A 24522-nucleotide genomic window follows, 5' to 3' on the forward strand; every position below is an offset into this window, starting at 1 on the left:
AAAGAAAAATGGAAATCAAATCAGGCAGCAGAAATTCACAACACTGTTCACAGGGCTGGGGTGCATCCGCATCAGTAAAACCCAACCATAAAGGAGATCGAGGAAGAGGAGAGATACTGACACTGGGATTCACACACCTATAAACATTTCCAGTAATTTAACATTAAATGCAATAACTTTCAACACTAAGATGAAGTTACTAAATAGAAGCTGCAAACCTTTTAAAACGTGCTTACAACAAATGTTTCAACAGTGCTAAATGTATTGTTTTGCAGGGGCAGCACTGTGGTGCATTGTGCCCGTTGCTTGCTAGGATAGTCTCCAGCTCCCCTGTGACCCTGTACTGGACTAAATGGTTAGAAAACAGATGTATGGCATGTTTTGTATTAGTTTTGATGTTGTACAAAAATCACTTAATTTACTTTTGATTTTTAAATTACATTAGTGCATTAATACATCTGGAAGAACTGCAGTTTCAGGTTCTGGAGAACATTCAAACAGTTAAGATACCTGCAACACTAATTGATGACTTACATGGAAAGTGAAAAGCAAATCAGAGACAATGACATTGCCATTATCATGCAAAAACATTGCTGTTCCAGTCATATCAGGCTCCTGATCGCAATCTGAAGGGACCATGTGTATTAACACAAGGAAACATATGTAAAGCTTTTCTATCAAACTGATGAAACTCAGTACAAGCTTTCTTAAATGTCACCTGGGGCTTTTTGCCACCTGACGTTTGAAATGAAAGACAAAAGCCACATGAGAAGGCAGAAGCCTGGTCACAGAGCTGGAGTGCTAAACACAACTCGAAGTCTGAACACATTTATTCAGTTTACTATACAGATCTTGTTGGCATCGTTCTTTTACATTCTTCTGAAGGAGCGAATCTGTTTAGGCAATGCTGCTGCCTTTTCAATACATATTCTACAATATCAGTGCTAACAGCTTCTCTCTGATTAACTTTAAGTGTCTTTACATAGACTGCTATATATAGTACAATATGACTGACTGCATCTCTGGGAGGGACAGTGCTCTTATTTCCACACTTTAACAATGCCGTCTCTGGAAGACGTCACTATAAAGCCCTGCGTGGTTTGGAAAGTGGCGATGTCCGTGATGATATCATGGTGGCCCATGGGCAGAGACTCTGGTCCACGACGAGGCACATCTTCTGTGGATCCACTCTTCTGCTTGCTGTGGATTTCCTGAGGAGATCATAAGAAGCAAGGCAGATAAGCCCCTAGAACACAGTCTTAAACATGTCACACAGATTTGAGTGTCTTCAGTGTTGGATGAGCCAGGCACCCTCCTACATGTAAAGCAGATTGGTTTGACAGCTTACTCCTTCTTCTTGTTCAGTAACAATAGGTCTTAACAATAACATTTGAACTTTGTATTGCACCCATTCATGTGAGTACTACTTCTTCACCAGATATAAGTACACCTCTGAATTAAGTAGCTGGGAGCTATGATATAAAAAACAATAATATCAGAGATAAGATGTTTCCATACTACTCAAATAAAACAGATAATAACAGAGATAAAATGTTTGCATACAACTCAAATAAACAATCACTTCATCATGCTAGAAAAAGTGGAAATTCATTCTTGAAATATCCCTCCTTGTACGCTGAAATAGCTGATTACTTTGCACACTGAAAGCTCTTTAAAATATTCTGACAATTAAACTTTAAACGAATCAAAAGGCTCTCTCTGAAGGCTGATAACAGAAGAAAATGAATTATCCCACCTGTACAACTTCTGTCCCTTCGATAATCTTGCGACTGTAGAAGACAGAGGGGCAGTGAAGGGAGTCATTGGCTCCCCCAGCGACAATATAGGACCTCTCTGGGTAAGCAAGGTCCCAAAACCTGTAGGGAAATGAGCGATTACCGGGGAGACGACACTCAAGGGTTTGATTAGCACCGACTTTTTTTTACCTAGCCGTTTGTGCAAATGAATCCCTTCCTGGAACCGTGTATCGTAAACAACTGAGGGAAAAGTCACACGTCCCGATCTATCGGGGGAAAAAAAAGTACCGAAGGCCCTTTTAAACCCTTACGTGGCAAATAATAAAATTCTGTAGTCAATAACCGATTGAAATGCAGGGTCTGAGGAACACTGAATTAAGGTGCCCCAAAGCATTTGAAATACATGCAAACAGCTTTCGCTATCCTCTGCTTCTGTTCCACATTAATCTCTCTTCTCAACTACATCTTTTTTTCCCCATTTTGCATGCTGCTTTTAGTTCAGACTCTAGCAAATATCTGACATGGAAGAGCAGTGGTGTAATGTGCAGAGTTACCGTATCCTCATATCCGATCCAGCAGTCAAGAGCAAAGGGTTCCCATCCGCGGGACTGCAGTATATCCCATGGACACTGTGGGGAGATGGCTGGAAGCAAGTGGAAAAAACACAACAGGAAATGTAAATGTAATCAGTATACTTTACTATGGATTTATTATAAAGAAATAAAACCAATCTAGATTGGGAGATGCTCCAGTGACATTGGTGGGCGAAGTCATACACAAGTTCTGTTTAAATTGGCTCTAAGCTGCCCCTAGCTTACTCTGGCCATATTAGGACAAACAATCGCTCTAAGAGAAAAGGTACATTTTTGATTATGCAGAAGACAAACAAGACATTGCTAGCAACTCCACAGCTTCCTGCCCTGACTGTAAACTGTAGGTAACAGCCTACACTCAGCTGTAATCTAAACACGTGCAGTTTAAAGATGAACCCTGTAACATTTGCCAGATGTGACGGTCGCCTACACAAAAGATCATTCAGTTAAATCTGTGCACATTAGCATTTACTTAGCCATGTATGAGACTATGGAACTAGAACTATTATAGTTATAACAGTCATATAGTGCCCTTGTCTTCAGCTGAAGACAAGGGTAATGCAGAATTGTCTATAATTTAGTTCCACAATATACATGAAAATATGTAATTTGCATAACTGACCAAGACATACAAACCTGCATTTCAGACAGAGGAGGGGTCGAACTAGCCCACAAGGTAAATTTCCGATCTCCCGTTTCCATGTCCCACATGGAGACCTCATTGTTTCCCTGGACAGCTTGAAAATACACAGTTTTTATTACCAGAAACTGCGCGATTTTAATTCCCAAAACAGAGCAGTTTAATCACACTGAGGCTTTGTGGTAGGATGTAGGATTTCACATGTCGCTTACAAAGCAGTTTGAGTTTCTGACGCTATTTAAATCAGCTGCGTTTTTACATACGAGGATAGGATAAAATGTATAAATGTTTTTAGTGTCCCACAATACCTGGTTATGAGGGACTGGGTCAAAACTGAGTTTCTTTTTTAAACATAAGCCCAATTAACCATGCATCATTCACTGACACTAATTACTTTGCTATAGCAAAAGTGAATTTGAAAACAACCTTCTTAAAGAACCCAAAAGATTAAATTGACAACACTGCAGCGTGCTTCTCATAATTATCATTCTCCGTTCTGTAAGAGCTGCAGAAGGGCTTTGAGGTGTCTCTTACCTGCTATAACAGACGACTGGTAGAGAGGGTGCATAAGGAGCCTCCTGATCCGAGCCCTGGCAGGGTGCGAGTGATTGGAGATTGGAAGCTGAAATCTCATGTCCCAGCAAGCCATTGTACCGTTGCTTGTACCTGCGACAGACATACCGGCGTTCTGACTTCAGAAACACATGTGACAAATGTTGCTCACAAACATGAAAAGCACTGTTATCGCCATTCAAAAAAACGATGTGGCATGCGTTATTTTGTGGACCTGAACCAATTTAGCTTTATAATAGCAAAGAGAGTGAATAGTTATACAATCCATATTTTGATGTGATACTTTACCATTATGCAGTATTTCTTTAACTACTGAGAGATTTCAGTAGTCATTTGCCATATCTTTTAAATGCCCTTACCAACACATAGCCAACACTGATGTATGTCAACTGCAAAGGACGTGATGAGGCCCAGTCTGAGGTCATGCTTCAGAGTCCATGCGTTGGTGGATGACCTGAGGTCCCACCCAACCAGAGAGCCATTCACAGTGGCGTAGGCCAGCACGGACTGCGCCCCCGCGTTGAAGTGATGCATATCGACCACACAGCCATCGTCCTTCTGGTCCAAGAACCTGACGCAAAAACAGGAACACTTCCTTAAACTCTTTGATCTCTGTTTGCACGTGTTTATGGACTGAGCATCAAGCGAAAAATCATTTACAACGGCAAACAAATCCTAAAAGTTTGTTTGCCGTTGACACACCTGAAGAAGGCTCCACGGCCGAAACGTTGTGTTCTCTTTCTTCTTTTTTTCAGCATGGAATAAACCTATTACTTGTTCCTTAAATCCTAAAATCATTAAAATGCGTAGCGACAGCACATTATTATTTATTGGACAGACAAATTACAGTAGTTAAATTTGTTATGCTGATTCACAATGATCATCTGCTATTGGCTAGCATGCGTAGCCACATCATCAGTAGAAGCTGCAACACGCTGTGTAATAGGTTGCAGATGTAGTGTGGGAATCAGTCCTATTCTTCTCAGTGCCTGGATAAGCACGCGCCTCTTCGCTGGGTCCCGAGTCGTAAAAGCCACATGTTGGAAGAAAACCTGCTGCTACTTGAGCAGCGAGGAGGAGGTGTGTCGTCCTGCTGGAATGCTGTCACTGCCCGTTGTACAGTCAGGACAGTTCGTGTATCATGCTGCAGGTGTGAGTCGCACCCTCTGACATCCATCAGTGTGGTCCGACACAAAGCCTTGATCAACCACTAAAGACGACTTGGCTCCATTGTTGACGCACATGTAACTCAGTCCACTCTGCAACATGCTGATGACTACTCTATTCTCTTGATAAATGGAGCTTACTGATACTGTAAGTGGGTTAAGCCACCTCATCTTCTGTTCCCATTCAGCTCTCTCAGATGAGCGGGTTTAGTGCTTATGCAACAAAGTCACTCAAGCTTACCATGGAGAGCCATGAATGGTTAATTAATCAAAATTACACAAAAACATTGAATCAATATCCAAAATATTATTATTATGTTTCGAAACACAGGCATGGTCAGAGCCATACGCTGCCATGTATACTTCTGGTGAAGGTGTTTCATATCAAACATATTTGTAAACTTTGGTCAGGCTGCTATTGTGTACATAAAAATGTTCTCATTGGAAACATCTGTTGAACTTCTCACTCCAATACAATTAAACTTCTTGTTGAAAACACGCATTCATCACGGTCACAAAATCAAGGTTTTTGAAAAACAATTAACCACACTCCCCAAATAAATCCTTTCCATCAAAGACTGTAAGAAAGCCAAGACTAATTTTTTGATGTTTAAGTTAATTCTTGTTCATGACTTTCTCAATACTAGTGTAGCCCCACACTGATTGCATCGGGTTGATAAAAAACGTCTTACTCAGTTGATAGTGGTAATTACGCTCTTAGACATGAAAGAAAAGGATGTGAACAGGCCGTGCCAGCTTCAATTCTTGAGATCTAAAAGCAATTTTTAAACATGCCTACTCAAAGATACCGTAGTACTTCTTTTTGTGTTTGCCTGGGTACACAAAGACAGAGACTTCTGTGGAATCAACACATGCTACAATGATTTACTGAAATAATGTCTTGTACATTCACCACAGAACACTGAGGGAAAACAGTAGGACAATGTAATACTCCTATCCCTTTGAAGAGAAACAGAAACCGCCCACTACAAAAACATACCAATGAACTGGCCAGAACAATGATAAATGTGACTACCTGGTTTGAAACGGATGAACTTTGGGAGACTTGGGAGGCTTGTTTGCTTCAATTGCCAGGAGCTGGATAGATCCATTATCCGAGGCGACAGCTAATAGATGTGAACCCTGACAGAACGTGAGCGTTTTCACATGTCCGCCAATGCGCGAGTAAGTCAGCACCGACCTGCAATAAAACAAGAGCATTCGGAACGCATCACAGAAACAATAAATATAACCCAACAGGCCACTCAGAGAACATGGACAGTGCAGTCACGAAAGATGAATTCTCCAAACATGGAAAGGTAATCTCTCACGTTGACACATCCAGCAGGAAGAGGAGATGCACATACTGTGCGGACAGGCAAAAACACAAAACGATTCAGGACACATTCGGAATTGGGTGGATACGTGGTAAATCAAAGCAATGATAATGATGGATAAACACGGAATGCTTTTCTGCTGATGCTAAAAACATTAGGCGCATGAATCTGAAAATTGTACCTATTAAAAGTGATGTTTATGTTAAGTCACCAAAAAACAGCATAATCAGCCAAAATAAGCAGTTAACTCAACACTTGAATATACAGAAGGTAAGTAAAGGGCAGCCACGCTTAAATTGTGCCACTTGTGAGACGGTGGTTGAAACGCAGCCGGAATTTTATAAAAAGGATACTCAGGAGAGTGCAAAAATATCCAATTGACTCCTGGATTTAAAAGCACGACATGCCCTAACAAGTTTACGAGAGCTGCACTTTGACTTGACTTTCCTGGAGGCCATTTGTAATGTCAATCTTAGCACTAAGGGCTAAAAAGGAAGGATTAAATCAAGAGTCCAGGTGAAATTAGAGGACACGTATATTTAAAACTTAAAATAAGCAGCTATTCAGTGGGAGAACAGTGGGTGTAGGAAGCTAAACTGACTTTCTGGCTTGATGAGGTTGTAGTATCAGTAAGATAAGAACATAGTTTTACATAAACCAGCTGGGTTGCTACTTGTTCAAATCACAGAATGAAAATCGACAGAGCATCTGTGAGATTGTACGTTACAGTAATAGGTGGAGGAAACGGTCAAACCAGATTACAGATGGTGCATCTTCTTAAGTAAGAAGCTGAAAAAATCATTATGATAATCGTTGCACTTGTAAATATTATTCAATCAAAACCTGTTCTCAAAAGCTACAGTTGAGCTGTTTACATATTTTACTTGGGAGATCATGCAAACATTTGGAACTGGAGTCCTAATAAGCGTTTTCATTGTTTATAAACATTTATGAAACAACTGAAGAGGATGCTATGTATTCTATGGGAACCGATTGCAATAAACATTAAAATGGCAGTCAAACAAATAAAATATACAGTATGCTAAGACAAGGTTAACAATTTTTTTTTTTCTCAGAGCACTGCACTTGGTGAGACATTTAGACTGATTAATCTTTCCAGCGGCTTGACAAACAAGGAGACTCGGACAGTCTGCAACACCTCCAGGGTTCAGATCCAGGCCATGAAAACAGAAGCACAAAGTCATCTTGGCACATGTCGAAACCCTCACACCCTGCTCACCAGAGGACTGACGGTTGACCTCAGTTGCTAATTACCTGGTAGTTGTGGTCTTTCCTTCCATTTTCTGGCTGTCCCAGATTTTCACTGTTCCATCATTGGAGCATGTTGCAAAAATGGAGTGCTCGTCGGAAACCCGGATGCGACTGACTGCCGATTTGTGTTCGTGCAGGTGAGCCACCAGGAGGCCCTTGGGGTGCCATCCTGTAAGAAATGAACGTCCCTTATTGTGCAAAGTGTCTAGGATGGTGTGGGAAAACGGAGCTTGAGAAAAGCACCCTTACGTCTGCTCTAAAATGAGTACAGTCTCATTTATTGATTACACTGTGACCCCCTTAGGAAGATCTGAGCAGTCCAGATGTTTGGAGTTTCTGCAGCTGCATGAACTGAAGATGTTTAATGTCTCTCACACACACAGAATCTTTCCTAATGAAAGCATCACAGCCAGACCATTCTTACTTTAAATTCTTCTAAGCACTTGTTTAATTCCCGAACCTGCGCTCACAACACTGCACTAGGTTGTGGGGCTCTGTGCTATTGAACTAAGCAAATCCATTCGCTGCAGCGCCTTTTTCTCTCCGTCACCATCCCTTTTCGTAGTCCGTCTTTCCAAGAAAACGTCTGGGTTCTTGTCCGTCTCTAGACCTTCCACGTGCACCTTGTGGAACTTGTTCCCTTTGAAGACTCAAATTTTGTCACTTTTTCCACCTCACCGTGTTTCTCTTCAACAGCAGTACTTTTTCGTTTGTTTTTTTGCTGCTGGCAGGGCTTCTAACTGCAGGTCTGGGACGTTTCATTCAAACTGAAAAACAATGGAAAAGGGGGACCGAGGGCCTGACCGTGGCCCAGCCAATATCCCAGGACCGCTGGTCACATCCTAGTGGAGCAGCACGGATTCCTGCCTGCATCAGTGCTTACTCACTACTGATTTATCAATAGAACCGTATCTATGTGGCTTCAATATGGCTTCACCACAGTTCACTTTTTAAAACAATTATTTATTTCAGGACATAAGATGATATTTCCACATTTACTGCCAAAGGCTAATCTATTCCAGGTTTCCGTTCAGGCAGGGTTCAAAACTGTTTTCATTACTTACTGAAACAAAACCACATAAATCTAATTGGTTCTTGTACCGAGGCAATTAATCAACTGTGTTTATAGAGTACTCTAGAAATATTAAAAACGCAACAAATGAGCATCAAAATAAACAGCATTTTAAAAATACAGCCCGTATTTTTAAATTCAATATAATGTCTACAATGTAGTATCCATACCACTCCATCCGATATTTAATACTAAGATAATAGCATTTGTAGATCCGTTAAGATTAGGATGTGCAGAATATCAGTCATTTTATTAAAAAAGAAAAACACTTTTGGACAGTTTGGTGAAAAGAACAAGTTTCACGTGACCCTATGTTTTAGGGCCTGCTCTATCCTAGTTGACTAGTGGGCACTGACTGTGCAGTTAAGTTAGGGTCCTGCTCGTTTTGGCACATGAGAAACATCAAAAATGTCTGTTGTCCGTGTAGGAACTAGGTGACCGAGGGTCAACTGAAGTTCACGAAAAAACTGGGAAAGAAAATCTGCAAGGATACTTCCTGACAGATTTATAGCTTGGAGGAGTGCTAAGACTCATACCAGGAAGGCTAGTGTAATGCACATAAGATAAGGTATGAAAGAACTATGAATTATTTGAGCATACAGGATGGATTTCAGGGTAGGTCTTCAGGAGAATATTAATCTGGTAGTATTAAATATGAATGAGCTACTTCCAATGAAGTTGTCAGACAGGCTGGGGGACTGCTCTAGTAATAATCCGTTAATGAGATGCATAAAAATAAATGCACCAGGATCCTATATAACCTGTTTTAGTCCCTTACTGTGGGAGTCTATTTGAATGGGCCATACAGCACTCATTGCTGATAGTCTGAGCCAGAGTCTTTCAAGAGCTCCATGCCTGAGGCTCAGACCTGCAAAGCTATAAACTGCGGTTCTCGCTGTGAGGTCATGCCAGGTTTTTTTTTACAAGGAGGCACTAATGTATCTGTACTTCACAGCCAGGCAGTAGAAAAACAGCCATATTTGAATTCCACAGAACAGACCGATATGATACTTTCCCAAAATGCGATATAGGGAACAGTCTTCTCTCTCCATATATTTGTAAATGCAAATAGATTCGCCACTCCCTGACAAAATGCTTATGCTGACATGACTCGTTATCGGCACATGCTCCATATAACCATTTCTGTTATCACACACAGAAATATATCAACAACAAAAAAAACATGTAATTTTTTTGTGTGATTTAGAATGCTTTTTTGCAGCGCTTAACTGAAGCGTAATACAATTTCAACCCAATCAGGCATGTTTCACGTTTTCTCACACTTTCATTTTCTCCATACTGACGCACCTATTCAAAAACAAACTGTATGCGTTCAAATCGCTTTTTTATTAAAAAAAATTTTTTTTCAGATGAACCTGTCCGCTTTTTATGAAATAAAATGTTGTTGGCATCCAACGATCTATCCATCTATCCACTATCAAAAGCCACTTGTTCTGGTAACATACACAGCATATTATTAATATTAATTTACTTTTTGCATATAATTTAATTAATATAATTTAATATTTAATATAGTAAACATTATAATGCTCTGTTGTTTAGGACAAGACAATAATCACATTATTTCACATACACAGTAAAGGCCAAATTTAGTAAACTGAAACATGTTTTAACTCAGTTGTAATGAGTGTTGTTTTTAAAAGTGATTCATCCTTTTAATCATAGGAATAATAAGTCTCGACTTCATGAAACTGCAAGCATATTTTAACAGTTTCATTTTTCTTTCCATAGATGTTTTGTTACTTTTGGCACCCATTGTGGGGATATTAAAATAAATTTTGAATTTTGTTTTTGTATGCATAAAATGTTTAGGATTTTTGGAAAATCACATGAAAGGAAGGCATGCCTATCCTGAACTAAATTATCCTGCCTGTCAGAAGTCTTACAGCGATGAGGTCTGTAAATTATACAACATGACACACTGAAGCTGAATCATCTAATAATTGGACAGCCCGTCCAGCAGTTTTTTCAATCACAACACGAAACATATGGAGTAAAAAAATGGCTATTTCATTCTGTTGAAACAGTCTGGGCTCCATACAGTATCCTCTTAGCTTCCAGGGATCAACACTTTTCCTGGGGCCGCTTCCTGGGGCCGCTTTCCTCTTGAGTGAAAAGAACTCCAGGGAACAGGCCGCCTCACATCCCCGCGAGAGCCGAACTCGAAACTGCGCCAGCTCCAGAACTGTGAAGTTGGCTACGGAAACCACCCACTTCTTTAAAGGCACAAGAGGTGTGGGAGGACGACACGGAATTCCGGCGTTTCTTGTTCTTCTGCCAATCCAGCTCCCTCACAAAGGGGAGAACGCTTCCCAGACCAAAGCTACTACAATGAATTAACCACGTCAAGCCCTGCACCCCGACCTAAAGACGCGCCCGAGGTCCGCTGACCCGGCGGGCCTGTTAAGCCCCAGGGGTACCTGGAGGGGGGGGCCTGGTCTCCCACTCTGCACTCTCCATCATCTGCTGGGTCATCCTCTCCGCGCTGCACTGCTCCCTCTTCTGCTGCACCAGCTGCTGCAGCTCGGTCTTGCAGGTGGTGATCCTCCTCTGGTAGGCCGAGGAGCCGCCGGCGGGCTGCACCACCGCCGGGGACGAGGCGGTCTTCCGGGGCTGAGGCCCTGCTCCGTCGGGCACCTGCCGCACACAGGGAGGGGCATCAGTGGTGCGGCGCCGCTCGAGGCGCTGAGGCAGTGGGAGGGGTCTCCTTCCCCAGTAGGGTTCACACTGCGCTGCGTTCCCGGCCACCACCAGCAACACGTCAAGGCCCTGGCTCAGTCACAGCTTGGCCCTGCCCAGGCTGAGGTCGCTTTCGTCACCAACAGACATGTCTGATGAGAGACTGGGCTGTCTGGCCTCGGTGGAGCACTTCAAAGCTAAACGTGCAGTTCCAAATACTTTTCAGTCTATCAACCCGATCTGTGCTATTACTTGATGAAAATGGAGACCGAGGAAAGAAAATGAGCAGAGAATTAACAACATTAGATAAATTAAGTATGTGAGCAGTAAAACATACTTAATACATACACAACAGTTACTTAACAGTAGATCAAAAGGTTAAGAACGGTTAGGATTTGCTGTCGACCTGCACAGACAGTCCACATGGAATACTGTCTGGTACCTCAGTGTGAGACACCTTCATGCTTCATGCAGAGGATATGCTGGGGCAGTGCAGCCAAGTTCTTTTAAAACCAGTACTGATCTGTTCACTGTACAGTGACACACCTTGGGCTAACTACAATCAATTGATGAATGTATTCAAATCAAATGAGACAAGGAGACGCTGGTCTTATCCATGAAGTGTATGAAGTAATAAGAAAAGGAATGTGCTCTAGGGTTTCCTGTCAACCTGCGGCAAAGATGTGACATGGATGTTAACAAGCAGGGACAACTCGGCTCGCAGGGGTTCCCACAGGCTCGCCAAGAGGAAAAAGAAGTTTAGGTACCGTCTGCGTTGCGTTTGAAGGCTCCAAGGAACCAAACATGCTTTTCCACTCTTCGTTCATGTTGGAGTCTTGCTTTGTTTGTTTTCTTGCTATAAAAGGGGAAGGAAAGATTGGAGTTATTCAACTAATTACGTTTATAAACTACACACCTTCCACTGAGAATGAGCAGATGAGACATAGTGAGCAAATGGATATCTGCAACCAAGTCCCTGACAAGAGCCAAACTTCCTCCGCGTTTCTGAGCTAAAAACACATTGCCTTACTTGGAGCAACCAACACGATCAAGCCAGCATGTCCTAACAAAGGCACTTCAAAACCATGAATGGTTCTTCATTTAAGAGATCAGGAATTCCAGTACCACTGGTTTGCTTTGTCGTCCAATCCCACACACAAAACTCTAAAAAAAAAAGATGTCTCAATCCACAGATACCTTACATCACCACAGCACATTTCCATCACAATGCAGTCAAAACCCAAAGAGTTGTTAAGAAAAACATATTTCATACATGTATTATTCATACAACAATGAATAATAATTTTCACAAGGATGAACAACTGTTACTGAACTATACTATTATTTACCAGACTACAAGGGATGAGATACTATGGAAGAATTCTAGTATCCACTGTCAACACTTAAATCTATTTAGTAAATGCATATTTCAGTGAAAGATCCTTTCATGCGCACTTGCTTAAGATAAAATTAAGTAAATGACAAAAAGCTTTACATAACGTAGATGATGACTGCTTAAATGCACCATGATTTCTCCATGAGCAATATGAACCATCCAACTCACAGTGAAATTTTACCACTTAATCCCCCACATCACACAAAAAGGTCAAAAGCATATGTGCCTCTTTCAGTAAGCTTGAATAGCTTAGAATAATATTTTCAAATGATCAACACATATTTAGGAATGGTAATTTAAGCTTTTACTGACACTTACAGGGAAAATGATTATAAAGAAATAAATCCATCTGCCATAGACTGTATTTCCGCCCTAATCCCTGTGAATACAAATTACCTCAATGCTTAATGCAAACCAAACAACCGAAATGGTGTTCATTAGCCAAAAAAAGCTTCTCAGATAAATGTTTCAGTATCAATTAAGAATCTTTAAGAATCCAGTCATCTCAAAATCTCCCGGGAAGCACAAGAATAATTGTCCTGCAACTTTATCTGTGCTGTAAGACAAAGTGTGTCCAACAAATATTGTTACACATGGTTAATTTCGTTTTTTTTCCCTGTTTTAAATTTTCAAAGAAACAGGAACACAGTATAACACCCCCGTTCCAACCCCTGACATTCAAAGGATCCCTACGCTTGGATAAATACCACTGGATTCAAATCACTTTAGTAGTGTATTACAATTTATATTAGAAGGACCCATGTTCGAAAAGCAGAACATGAACATGTTTTATTTTGTTCCCTCTGTTTAGCAGAGACCAAGCCCAGCTGAGAGTTACTATCCTGGTCTCGCCTTGTTGTGGATTTCCTAACTCAGTTTGCAGTACGTTTCAGTGGACAGACAGGGCGGCAGGAGGCAGTGGAGGAAAACAAATGGTCTAAAGCTATCCACTGCAGCTCCTCTCCTCCTAATCACTCTTACTCCATCCAGAAGGCTGCACGAGTACGATGGCAATGCCACTGGGGGACATACAGTAGCAATTAGGTCTTAAAATAAATAAGTCTGGAGTCTTTTGCACATCTGTTGAAAGCTGTTTCAAAACATGTTTCCATGCTTTGTATTTACAGATGCTCCAAAACAATGCACTTTTAAAAGTAAGAGTTCTCACAAGATAATATGTGCTTGTAAAAACTAAGCATCTGAGGTTGGTCTAAATATTTGCAGTCAAGCTCAGTTGTCTTCCTTTAAAGAAGACTACCCTGCACATATTTCCGAGATGTTTCTCTCTCAAGCCTTGAGACACCAGCACTGATGTTTATTATTTAGCCAGTGCCACAAAGGAGTCGGCCCACCTCTTTTTTCCTCTGCTTCTTGTTTGGGTTTGATGAGATCAACGTGTCGGCCAGTGATTCCCAACATGCCCAGATCAATCACTCCACTCTGGGCACTGTCATTCAGGTGGCTCTGGTCCATAATGTTAGCCTTGGCCTTGTTTGATTTTAGCATGAAGTCTTTCAGAGCCAACAGCTTATCTTCCTCAGATTCAGTCATTCCCTAAATATAAGCACAGCACATACAGCAGGATCGTACAGTGATAGAGTTTTCTGTCATTTTAAAGTGGTTAAATTATACGCAACGTCTATTGACCATTGTAACAAAGTATATTTCAAGTACTCAAGATTGTTGCTGCATTAATCTCAGTTCCTCTGCTGAAATACATGTTTAAAGTAAAGCCAACAGTTCTTAATGCTTCACACACAAATGCTTACTGCAACGTTGTTTTGTCCTAGGAAGTTTAAAATTTATTTTCTGTCTGAAGAAAACATCACCTGCCCTGACCTGTGAGAGCAGTTTCTTCAGAATCTGCCCTACAGCTGGGTCCTCAGGCCCAGGACACTCAGGAATGGAACCGATGCGTTTCTTCTGGCGGAGATGCAAGTGCCTGAACAAGCTGCCGATATCTTTCGACCTCAACGCATAGTCGAATATGGAACGGCTCACAGGTTCCTTCAGAACACTGAGGAGGACTATTTCCTTGTCAATCTGTGAACCGTGGAAACAGGTTTGATTATATACACCGTTTTTTAAAGCAATGCATGTTGTATAACATGGGCAAGGACCCAAGGGGATGCCTATATTCAACTTCTAAAGTTATGAGGTTTTAGGTTAACAGTGTGAACAAGCATGTTTCCATTGCAGCATACAACTGTACATAGCAGTCACTGTATAAGATATAATAATAGCCTTAAGGAATTATCATGCATGGTTTCTTTATTGATACCTGTATGTCATTGCACCTACATATGCACGCTTTTTTCCAAATGAACACTTTAAACATTAACAGAATTTCACAGTATAGAGGCACTGCATAAAATGAAAACCATTTTTTTTCATACAGCTAATTCAGTCAATAAACACGTAGTTTCAGAGTGAGCAGCTGTTTATTTCACAGGGAAAAAAACAACAGACTTCACAATTGTTTTAAGTACCCTCTCCTGAGGAAGGAAGAGCTTTAACACTGACTAACAAAATGCATTTACAATTTCAGAACAGCCAAACTGCAGATTCTGTCTGGCGCTGCACTGTTTTGTGGATGTCACAGTTAACAGAAGGGTGCACAACCTTACCTGTATGATTGGCTGGGTAATAAAGGGATTTAAATGAGGCATCAACTTGCAGTAAACATCTGCTATGTTGAGGTGCTGAGCCACAACAGTCATGAACCCAACTGCCCCATACCGGATCCAGAGGTTAGGATGGCAGAGAAAGGGAGCTGTAGGAATAACAAATAACATGAAATAGCAGATGTAGCAAACATAATAAAGGTAGAAATTAATTTAAAAACACTTAAAACCATCACAGTCTAAACACAGACTCACATTCTCAAAAGGACAATGAGAAACAACGATATGAGGCCGATTTCAGCATGACCATCTAAAACTTTCCCAAGATTCACCACAAGCGCCTGCATCTGTCTTGTGCAGAAAGCTGGAGCACTCAGGAAATACTATGCATTCAGAATGGAAAAAGAGTGCTGGATGAGAAAGAGTGCACTCTACTTCAAAAACAAGGTCTGGCAGGTTCTCGTGGGATGCAAAGGGAACTGCATCCAGGTACAGAAATGATTAAATTAACAGAATGATGTCAAGGAAAAAGACTCCATCTGCATTTCTGATGGAAAGTGCACGTCCACAGATGGCTGTTATTTTGCAATTTAAACATATTTTAAAGACTTATCCAGGAAAATACATCTGCTATTAAATGATTGCTGACTGTAGACTAAGAGAAGGTGTCACTACTGGAGCAAGAGGGAGCCACACACTGTGTGTTTGTATCACACAAACACCACAATGTCAAGCTAAAGGAAGCCAAGACCTAATTTCAGTAACCACTGGAGTAATCACTCTCTCCTCCCGTTACTGTCTAGCTGCTACTGTTTGCTGTGCTCTTCCAAAATGCTATCTTGGAGAGTGTAATGTGAGCATAGACAGAGTCTCCCACCTGCAAGGGGTATTTCTAAGCAGTCTGGACCTGCATAAGACTGAGGAGAACTAAAACAACCCATGGGTACTGGCAGACAAATCAATACTGCAGACACTGGTCATGAGTAGCGATTAATTTGAGGAAGTATTTACTGAAATATTTGCTACTTTTAGAAAGTAATTTCACTGCAAATCAAGTCACCATTTTGCACTTAAGTAAAATAATCCTGCTAATAAGCTGCTCACTCTGAAATAACCCTTTAAACACATTAGAGCCTAAAAAACAAAGACACCAAGAGAGTATTTATGATATATTAAATATTTTTAAAATATGAAAGCTTAATATTAGTCAATTCCTAATAAAAATTGAAGACTAATGGAACTATTGTAAGGAGCTTTAAAACAACATCATGATTGAGTTCGTGTCATCAGGAGTTGTAACGTCTTCAAGGAAACATGAGAAGGCAAAAAAAAGTGTTCAAAAATGACTATCATAAAACCGATCTCATCTTACAGTCTATTTGAGATATTTAAGCTAAACCAGAAATTCTTCCTCCACTGGACAAATATGCACACTGAATTTCAGGAAAATGCAAGATGGCAATGTCAAATTCAGGCTGATTTCATACAGAACGGTCCTATTATGAGCACTTAGTGCCGAATGAGATAAACTACACCGCACCGTTGAAGAATGCTGGACGACAATGCCGAGACATATACCTCTGGCAGAGTGGAATTAATGGGTAAAGTGAAAATCTAAACCCCCCCCAAAAAAGCTAAACAGCATTCAGCCGCGCCGAGGGCCTCACCGATATCCCCGACAAACTCGTCGATGTGGGGCTTCTGCAGCAGCCCCAGCTGACACATGCAGGTGAGGGCGTGGAGGGCTTTGTAGATGACGAACTCCTCGGCGTCACTCAGGCCCTGCTGCAGGAGGGGCTTCAGGATGGAGGAGCTCTGCCAGCCCACGTACGCTGCAACCCCTGCACGGGGCACACACACGGCGTTCAGGCACGCGTCCGGGGACACCGAGAGCCTCGCTCTCAGCTTCCCACTATTTTCACTCAATTTCAAATGCTACAACTAATTAAGTTGAGTTGTTTAAATTACCAACCCATAGGACCCTAAGAATAGTCACACTGGATATCAAACCAGAGGAGCTACAGCAGCGAGAGTACCTTCGGTCGCTGCTCGGCTCCTTAGGAGGCTTGTTTCTTTTAACATTTTCACAAAGCAATGAACATCGATACTGTAACTATTATAAAGCTATCAAGATATTAGATCTATCTATCCAGTCCTTTTAAAATACATAAGCACGCAGAAATGTGCACTGCGACTGTTCGCTTTTTGCTGTTTTTTTTTTTTTTTACACCTTAACAGCTTTTCTATGAATAGCATTTCAAAGATTTAAAAACTCTGCCTGTGGCGGCAAAGCTTGTCAAGCAATGGTTTTAAACTGATGACTTACACACAAGGCTGGACGGCGCACCTGGGGCGTCAGACTCTGATCACCCCCCCCGTGCAGAGCGGAGAGCCACAAGACACCCGGACACTCACCCACGATGCTGTCGAAAAAGGCCCCCCGGAGGTGCCAGTCGTTCTTGTCGTTGAGAAAGGTGATCATGTGGGAGAGGAGCACGTCGTTGGCCTTCTGCCGGCCGAAGAAGACGCAGAGGCGGGTGATGCCGTTCTCCATGAGCGTCTGCTTCACAATGTTCTCGGGGTCGCTGAGCAGCGTCACCACCTTCTGCTGCACCATCTCGTGCAGGGCCTGCAGCTCTGCGCAGCGCGGGGGACAGGGGGAGTGAGCACAGCGAGGCGGCAGCAGGGTCTTCTCTGGATACACAGCCAGCCCGATTACAGCCATCCCGAGGCCCGCGGACCAACGAGTGGCAGACCATTGGTGACGTGTTCCTTTTAACTAACCATATACTGTACGTGTAGGATGCATTATTAGCCTGTATAATTAACTACGTCTGCATTGGGCATTTCATCCCCGGGGATCCCAAAGTACTTCACATACTGGAGACCCGCAGCTGCAGCACAGTGCAGAACCAGCCCGGGTGGGGCGGGACAGGCATGACATGCCAGCAGTCCTGCTAACAAGAAGTGACAAATTGCCTTACCAGTTCAATTAAGGGGAAATTATAGATTGGACAAACCCAGTCTTGTTCTTCATTAAGATGATGATATGGGAAAAACATGAGCAAACAGGACAATTGTCAGCTCTGTACTGATGTTTGCTCATCCCTGAGGAAATTCCCCGAAGAGGCCTCACCTTAATTAATTGAACTACACTAAACATGTAAATCCTTACCTTATCCTGCCTGAAAGTGTTTCATTCTTCCATGTCTAAAATTGTTTTTGAGCTACGTCTCCATCTGAGAACTGTTACTAAATCAAAATATTGTGTTTACACAATATATTTTATGTATTTCTTTACCAGATTTGTTTCAAGTTCCCCATAAGGGTAGCAGAAAACTCAGTGTAGACTGTACTGTAATTACAGTAAAATCAAATCATATATTTTTACCCTACTGACACCTAGTGGTTTTGAACAGGATTTTTTTCAGGAGGCTGATGCATATGAAGGTGGAGTGTTGAGTGAAATGACTATCACCTGAGGGTGAGATCATTCTGAGGGAATGGCTCATAGTGACATCTAGTATTAAGGAATTTCAAGGAAATGATCGCTGCAACTGGAGAACATCAGGCGATAAACAAGTGAGCCTGTCAGATGAGCTTCCGGATGTGCTTCATCTGTTTTTCCTTCAGTGTCACAGAGTTACTGTATGAGAGGTTTTTCCATAGAATCAATGTAAACAAGGCAAGGAGTGAATTAAAGCAAGACTGCAGAAAGTGAATTTTTTCTCACGCTACTAAAAATCATACAAAACTAAAAGGATAGTGTTCTGACATAAGGTAACCTGACTTAGAAACTGCGATTGACCTGTAAGGATAATTTCTGGTGAACTTAGTTAACCAAGCTTTTGGAAAGCCACTGTTTCACTCAGCCGTACTTAGATGGGCTGTGCCAGAACCTACATTCCACCTCCTTATTTCTCAATGGTCTAGAGAATGGAGTATGCCACCCTTTCCCATCTGCACATTAGAAAATGACACCAGCTAATCACATTCTACATTGAGAGGATATTATTTCATTATATAGGCTCCCTGAAAAACTGAAGTGCATCCAGTATCAATTCAATTTTAATTCGATCCATGTAAACGCCAGCTCTTACCCTTAAACATCCAAAACTAAACCAAAACTGCAACCGGCCCCCAGTTCTAAACTTTGCTGGATCTAAACAGCACTCGCACCGAGCCTGTGAAACAGCAAACACGGTTTCATTCCAGTCACACCAGCCAGCAGTGGTGTCAATGGCCAGGCATCTGACATCTGAGTTAGTACTATGCCGATAACATCCACATAACATACAAAATGAAAAGGTTCGAGTCAAATATGAGCAGCACCGAATGAATTACCACAAGTTCAGTTTAAATATACTTATGTCAAAATGCCCGAGTAGCAACATTCAGTGCAGATTACCAGAGTCATAGTTTTCATTGGGATGCAGAGCTTCTTCAGCATCTTCTCCATTTAAATCATGTTCCACATTCAGGTTATTCTCCTGAACCAGCTCCAGAAAGCGAAGGGCGGTCTCAGCCAGGAGTGCTATGTTCTCTGGTTAAAAATAAGACAATACAAAGACATTTAAAGAACAATCGAATAACTGCAGAGCCACCTGACTATTACCCAGATTTCCTCAACTTGACTAGGTCGGGAAACTAGAATAAGAAATGCACGCACCATGCTGCTCGTAAAATCCCACCAAAATGAATGGCATTTGAATCCATTCCAAAACAAAGCTCACTCTTATTATGCCGAGACAGCGCAGAACATTTTGACTCCAAGAAAATGTCTGAAAAGGATACACACTCACCTGCATAGGCAAGTCTAACTATGGTGGCTTCATCCTGGGCTAGATGGGCAATCCCAGGCAGGATGTATTCTGGGTAGATGTTGATGTCATTGCGGGGCACCTCCTTGACAAGCGCGAGCACTTTGGTGAGGGTTCTCACGGCCTCTGCCCTCACCCGGGGCACCGGGTCATTGCAGAAGTGCAGCAGATAAGGAGTGATGCGATCCAGCACGATCGCCACGCAGAGCCTCTCGGCCAGGTGCAGGATGAGCTCCAGAGCCGCCAGCTTGGAGTCGCAGTAGCGGAGGGTCTGCAAGCAAGAGGTGATGACGGACACCAGGATAACCAATCCGTGCTCTTTGGTGTCCCCCTCGGACTTCTCCGCGCGGTCGCCCCCGCAGAGGTTGTGGATGATGTTCTCCAGGTCCTTGCGGATCACGAGGATGCGCTCGTCTGCAGACTGAAAGGTCTCTTTCGCAAACTGGGCCATGTAAGGCTGCAGAAAGGTGTAGAAGATGTCAGGGAAGGCGTTGCCCCTCTGCTGTTTCAAGTACTCCTCTGCTGTCAAGCGCTGATCCGGCTCGCGCTGGACCATCTGAGCCACCTGCACACCAGAAGAAACAGACTTACTACGACTGTGGACGCACCCTGACCGTGACTGCAGCCAAATACATAGCAAAGAATCTGCTGGTCACGGGGCAGATTCTGGCTTTAATGAGAAACTGAATCATGCTTTCACCACCCCCAGTGCCAGAAAATCTTCAGTACTACAAGGGAGCACACAGTTCATTTCAAAATATACAAGAAACACTAGTTTCTCATTAGCCAGAAAAACCTACTGTTATCTCTGACCCGTTACTGACATTTATTTGTAGAACGCTGATAACTACTACTTAATACCTCACTAGTAAATCTGATTCAAAAACTTAAAACAAAGAATGCATCATTTTGTTTAAAAAATGTAAGCATTTCGTCATGAATGGTGGGAAACAGGTTAGTTTTACTCTACGGATGATGCACTGTTGCCGTAGTGAAACGTATACAAGAGGAACCACAGGTTTGGACATCTGGTGTCCGTGCACGGTTAATGAGTCAATGATGTACAACATCGATCGGAGGGATTAGAAAGGTGCCTAGTTCAGAATCCCCCCCCCCCCCAAAAAAACTTTTTTTCTTTACAAAAATGACATTCGTGGACAACGTTCCAATTAAGAACCTTACCAGATCCCTGATACTCCGATCCTCAATTTTCATTAGTACTTGTTCCGTCTGAAAATGTCCCTTTCTGTAAGCCAGCAACTGGGAGAGGTCAAACAAGGGTACTCCTTCTGTGAAAAGCTCTGCTATAACACAACCTGAATAACACAAAAACATTTTTTAGAGACATGCATTTGACAGCCATTCAATTAGCAAGTTTCGTTCTTAATTCTCTAGAAAGTAATAACCATCTTTGCCTTGCATTTTGAGTAACCTGACACGGATGGACCTGGGATACAGTGCCAATCCATTTCTAACCTGGATGACAACTAGCATTAGCCAACAACCGAAGCTACTGAGAGAAAGGCCCTGACACAATTAGATACAAACAGTGAATACCTGCAGAGAAAATGTCCATGGCCTGTTTGAGCTCTCCTCGCGTTCTCTGACTGTTACTGGTGAGGTCTACCAGAGGGGTGGTTTGGTCGCTCTCCGTGGCAAACATACTGCCGTCTACGAAGCGCTCTGGGGCGATATAGCACGTCCTTCTTCTGGAGGTGTCGAAAAAGTAATTGAAATCAGCGGGGTTGTCCTCAGGCAGGTAGGTGGGCTTGAAACTGGCAAAGTCGGTGAGCAGGACCCAGTTCCAGCTCGTCACCATGACGTTCTCCGTCTTGATGTCTCCATGGCGGACCCCAGACTTGTGAGCTTGGTCGACCGCGTTCAGGATCTGGAAGGCGATCCACTTCTTCTCGATGTTGTTCAGGAAGGGCCTGGTACTGATCCGGTCGTACAGGTTGTCTCGGACGTACTGCCGAAAGAGCATGGCCGCCTTCTCCGTGAGAGTTGCCTTTTGAAACGGGAGGCAGTTCTGCGATGAGTGCAGGCGGATCTTCAGCTCCTCCAGCTCCTGTTTGTAGCTCGTCAGAGGCAACGAAGGGTCCTGAATAGCGAAGACCTTAACCACTACCAAGCCCTCCCTGTGTTTCGCCCTTGCAACCTTGAAGAACCTGGTGCTCCCAAGGCTTTTATCGTATTCAAAGTCATGGATGTCTGAAAAGTAGCTGTCGACACTGAGAATCTGCGATGGCGCGATCCCAGCAAGCTGGTTCCCCATGATGCTCCCTCTGTTCAACCCCGTGCAGTCTAGTCAGAACTATTCCTGAGAGAAACAGTGTGACAAATAAAAGAGTCAGTGGTTTTGTTTCCTTCGCGATCCGCATTTTAAATACATCTAAACATCACTAACCACAAAACGGGGGCATTAAAGGTTACCGTCACAGCACTTACTAACTGGAACATCACTCTCGTTTGGCTGAAATAACTTGCCTTTAGTTTGGGTTTGTAATACTGTAAAAAAAAAATCAGCTTCTCGGTCGTATCCCGTGTTTTAGTGCTGATTCATTAGTGCGTTATTAATTATCTAAAGCGTTAATAAAGATTAAAGAGGCCGTCTACACATGAATGTAATAACGTTTTGTATAATGATGGCCGCAGTTACAAAAAACATAATTAACTGTAAGCATATTGGGCAGCCGGCACCGAATTGAACACACAACATGTGCTTTTAAAATCGGTCTGCTTATACTGTATATACTCTAATGCATCATATAGTAAACTTATAATCTATCATTATTCCATAATTTACGGAACCGAAATGCTGCGACCACGGAAAAAAACTCCTCGCCCTTATCTCGTAATTACGAGAAAGTTATCTCGTAATTACGAGACAGTAATTCTCGCGTACTTGATGTGATCACGCGATAGCACAATTGTCGGATAATGCCTACATCAAGTAGGCAGCTGCGCCAGCATGCGTAGGCTGCAAAGGAATAAGTTAAAGCTTTATTCCATGCTGAAAACATTTTAGAAAAAAGGAAACAACGTTTCGGCAGTAAAGCCCTCACATACGGTTCTCGTAATAACGTGATAAGGGGGCGATTGTTTTTCGTAATAACTAATAATAACTAACCTATTGTCTACATCTATAATTCAATAATATATATAATTCTATGCGCAAGGCTAACTTTTAGAAGAAGGAAAGCACTGTCGAAAAAAAAAGACTCGAAGAGAACAAAGCACGTTTATGTCCTTAGTTTTACAAGATGATATAGAAACGACGCCGGCAAACCAACCAAAGGTTTCAAGCAAGCAATAAGTAAATGAAACACCAGACAAGCAGGAGTAAGGATCGCATTTCCTACCCTGTTAGCGAAACAGTGAAGTGGTTTTTCACTGAAAAACAAACTATGCGGCGTTCATTATTTCTCATGAAACTTAATCTTGTTCTTTCCGCAACACAGACGACGACATGAACATATTAGAGCCAGAAAAACACAATTCCTATTTATCCCGGAATCCTGCATCAGCGCAAGCACATCCTTCCTTGTAACTGTACAGTACAGTGCTAGCATCACAACAACAACAAACCCTAATCCCTACGTACTTCCGGCAAGAGGTATTGTTTCCGGGTTAAGTGATGACCTCACTTGATTGATGTCAGACTCCCGCAGGTCTGCACGGTTCTGCGTCCTTCGAGGGATGCAGTGCAGACGTCTGGCTTATGGGAGGACTTAAAACCCATAAATCATTATTAGTGTATAATACCTGTTATTATTACCTTAATCCTGAAAATACCATAACATGCAGTATTCAATTCGCCACTAACAGGAAAAAGTTGCAGTAAACTAACCAAAACGTGGATATTCTATACATACAACCATTTTGCATCTTAGGACACCTCCCACAGACAGCTCTGTAAGGTCAATTAGCAGTACCAAATGGTAGTGATCTTATCTAAAAACTGTAATTCTCGTACAACAAATACAACATTACACTTAAATATTAAAATTATTGTCACTGAAACGGCAGTGCTGCAGTTGTTCATTGAGTGTTACGTGTGTTAATGTCATGTAACTAATCTATCCCAATCTTTTTCTACTGCTCTTCTCTCCTGAGATGAATGGACTTTTACTCTTCCATTGAAAATTAGTTTTATATTTCCAACAAATGTCTATAGCAAACTGTATCTTAAAATATAAATCTTTATCAAACGTTTATTTACTTAGTACATGTTATTATATGACACCTACTTCCACTATGTCACGAAGTTTGTTATGCATCCAATTTAATCATGTTTAAAATTAATGCTACTCTTCGGTATTACTCATGCTTCCTGCTAAAACATTATAAACCCCCCAAAAAATTGCACAGCTAAAGTCCTGACTTTCTTATTTCAAGATCGCTAGAGGAGCTGTTTAACAGAAAGCTTGACCCTTCTAGTTCTGTATTCGGAACGAGAAAGGAAAGAACACATAATGCCGGTCATCTTCGATCTCTCCCAGTAACTGGTCTTGTTCTCAAGCTGAGGTTCAAGTGTTGCTCTGTTGGATGCAGTTTAGCGCCGATGCGGCT

At 42.1% G+C, this 24522-nt stretch overlaps 1 protein-coding gene across 1 annotated transcript; it reads right to left on the bottom strand.

Moving 5' to 3' along the window:
• Positions 1 to 812: 812 nt before the first annotated feature.
• On the bottom strand, positions 813 to 23546 carry pik3r4 (phosphoinositide-3-kinase, regulatory subunit 4). The gene is made up of 20 exons (XM_015356883.2): positions 23313 to 23546; positions 21508 to 22270; positions 21133 to 21266; positions 19933 to 20515; positions 19539 to 19673; positions 17546 to 17767; positions 16798 to 16971; positions 15134 to 15279; positions 14346 to 14549; positions 13859 to 14060; positions 11878 to 11966; positions 10852 to 11068; positions 7342 to 7507; positions 5766 to 5930; positions 3923 to 4134; positions 3525 to 3656; positions 2987 to 3087; positions 2312 to 2400; positions 1757 to 1877; positions 813 to 1211 (listed from the first exon to the last, which is right to left on the bottom strand). The coding sequence occupies exons 2-20, from the start codon at positions 22223 to 22225 to the stop codon at positions 1041 to 1043; spliced, it is 3981 nt and encodes a 1326-aa protein (XP_015212369.1). The 5' UTR covers positions 22226 to 22270; positions 23313 to 23546; the 3' UTR covers positions 813 to 1040.
• Positions 23547 to 24522: the final 976 nt, after the last annotated feature.

This window comes from Lepisosteus oculatus, chromosome 10, assembly GCF_040954835.1.
Source record: "Lepisosteus oculatus isolate fLepOcu1 chromosome 10, fLepOcu1.hap2, whole genome shotgun sequence".
Lineage (NCBI taxonomy): Eukaryota > Metazoa > Chordata > Actinopteri > Semionotiformes > Lepisosteidae > Lepisosteus > Lepisosteus oculatus.

What these genes read in the sequence shown, in the direction of transcription:
- pik3r4 (XM_015356883.2), bottom strand. Translation starts at nt 22,225, where the DNA reads ATGGGGAACCAGCTTGCTGGGATCGCGCCATCGCAGATTCTCAGTGTC. An exon ending in ATCGGAGTATCAGGGATCTG is followed by an intron (nt 20,516 to 21,132) that starts GTAAGGTTCTTA and finishes TCTGGTGTGCAG; the next exon opens with GTGGCTCAGATGGTCCAGCG. An exon ending in TGAAGAAACTGCTCTCACAG is followed by an intron (nt 14,061 to 14,345) that starts GTCAGGGCAGGT and finishes GCTTATATTTAG; the next exon opens with GGAATGACTGAATCTGAGGA.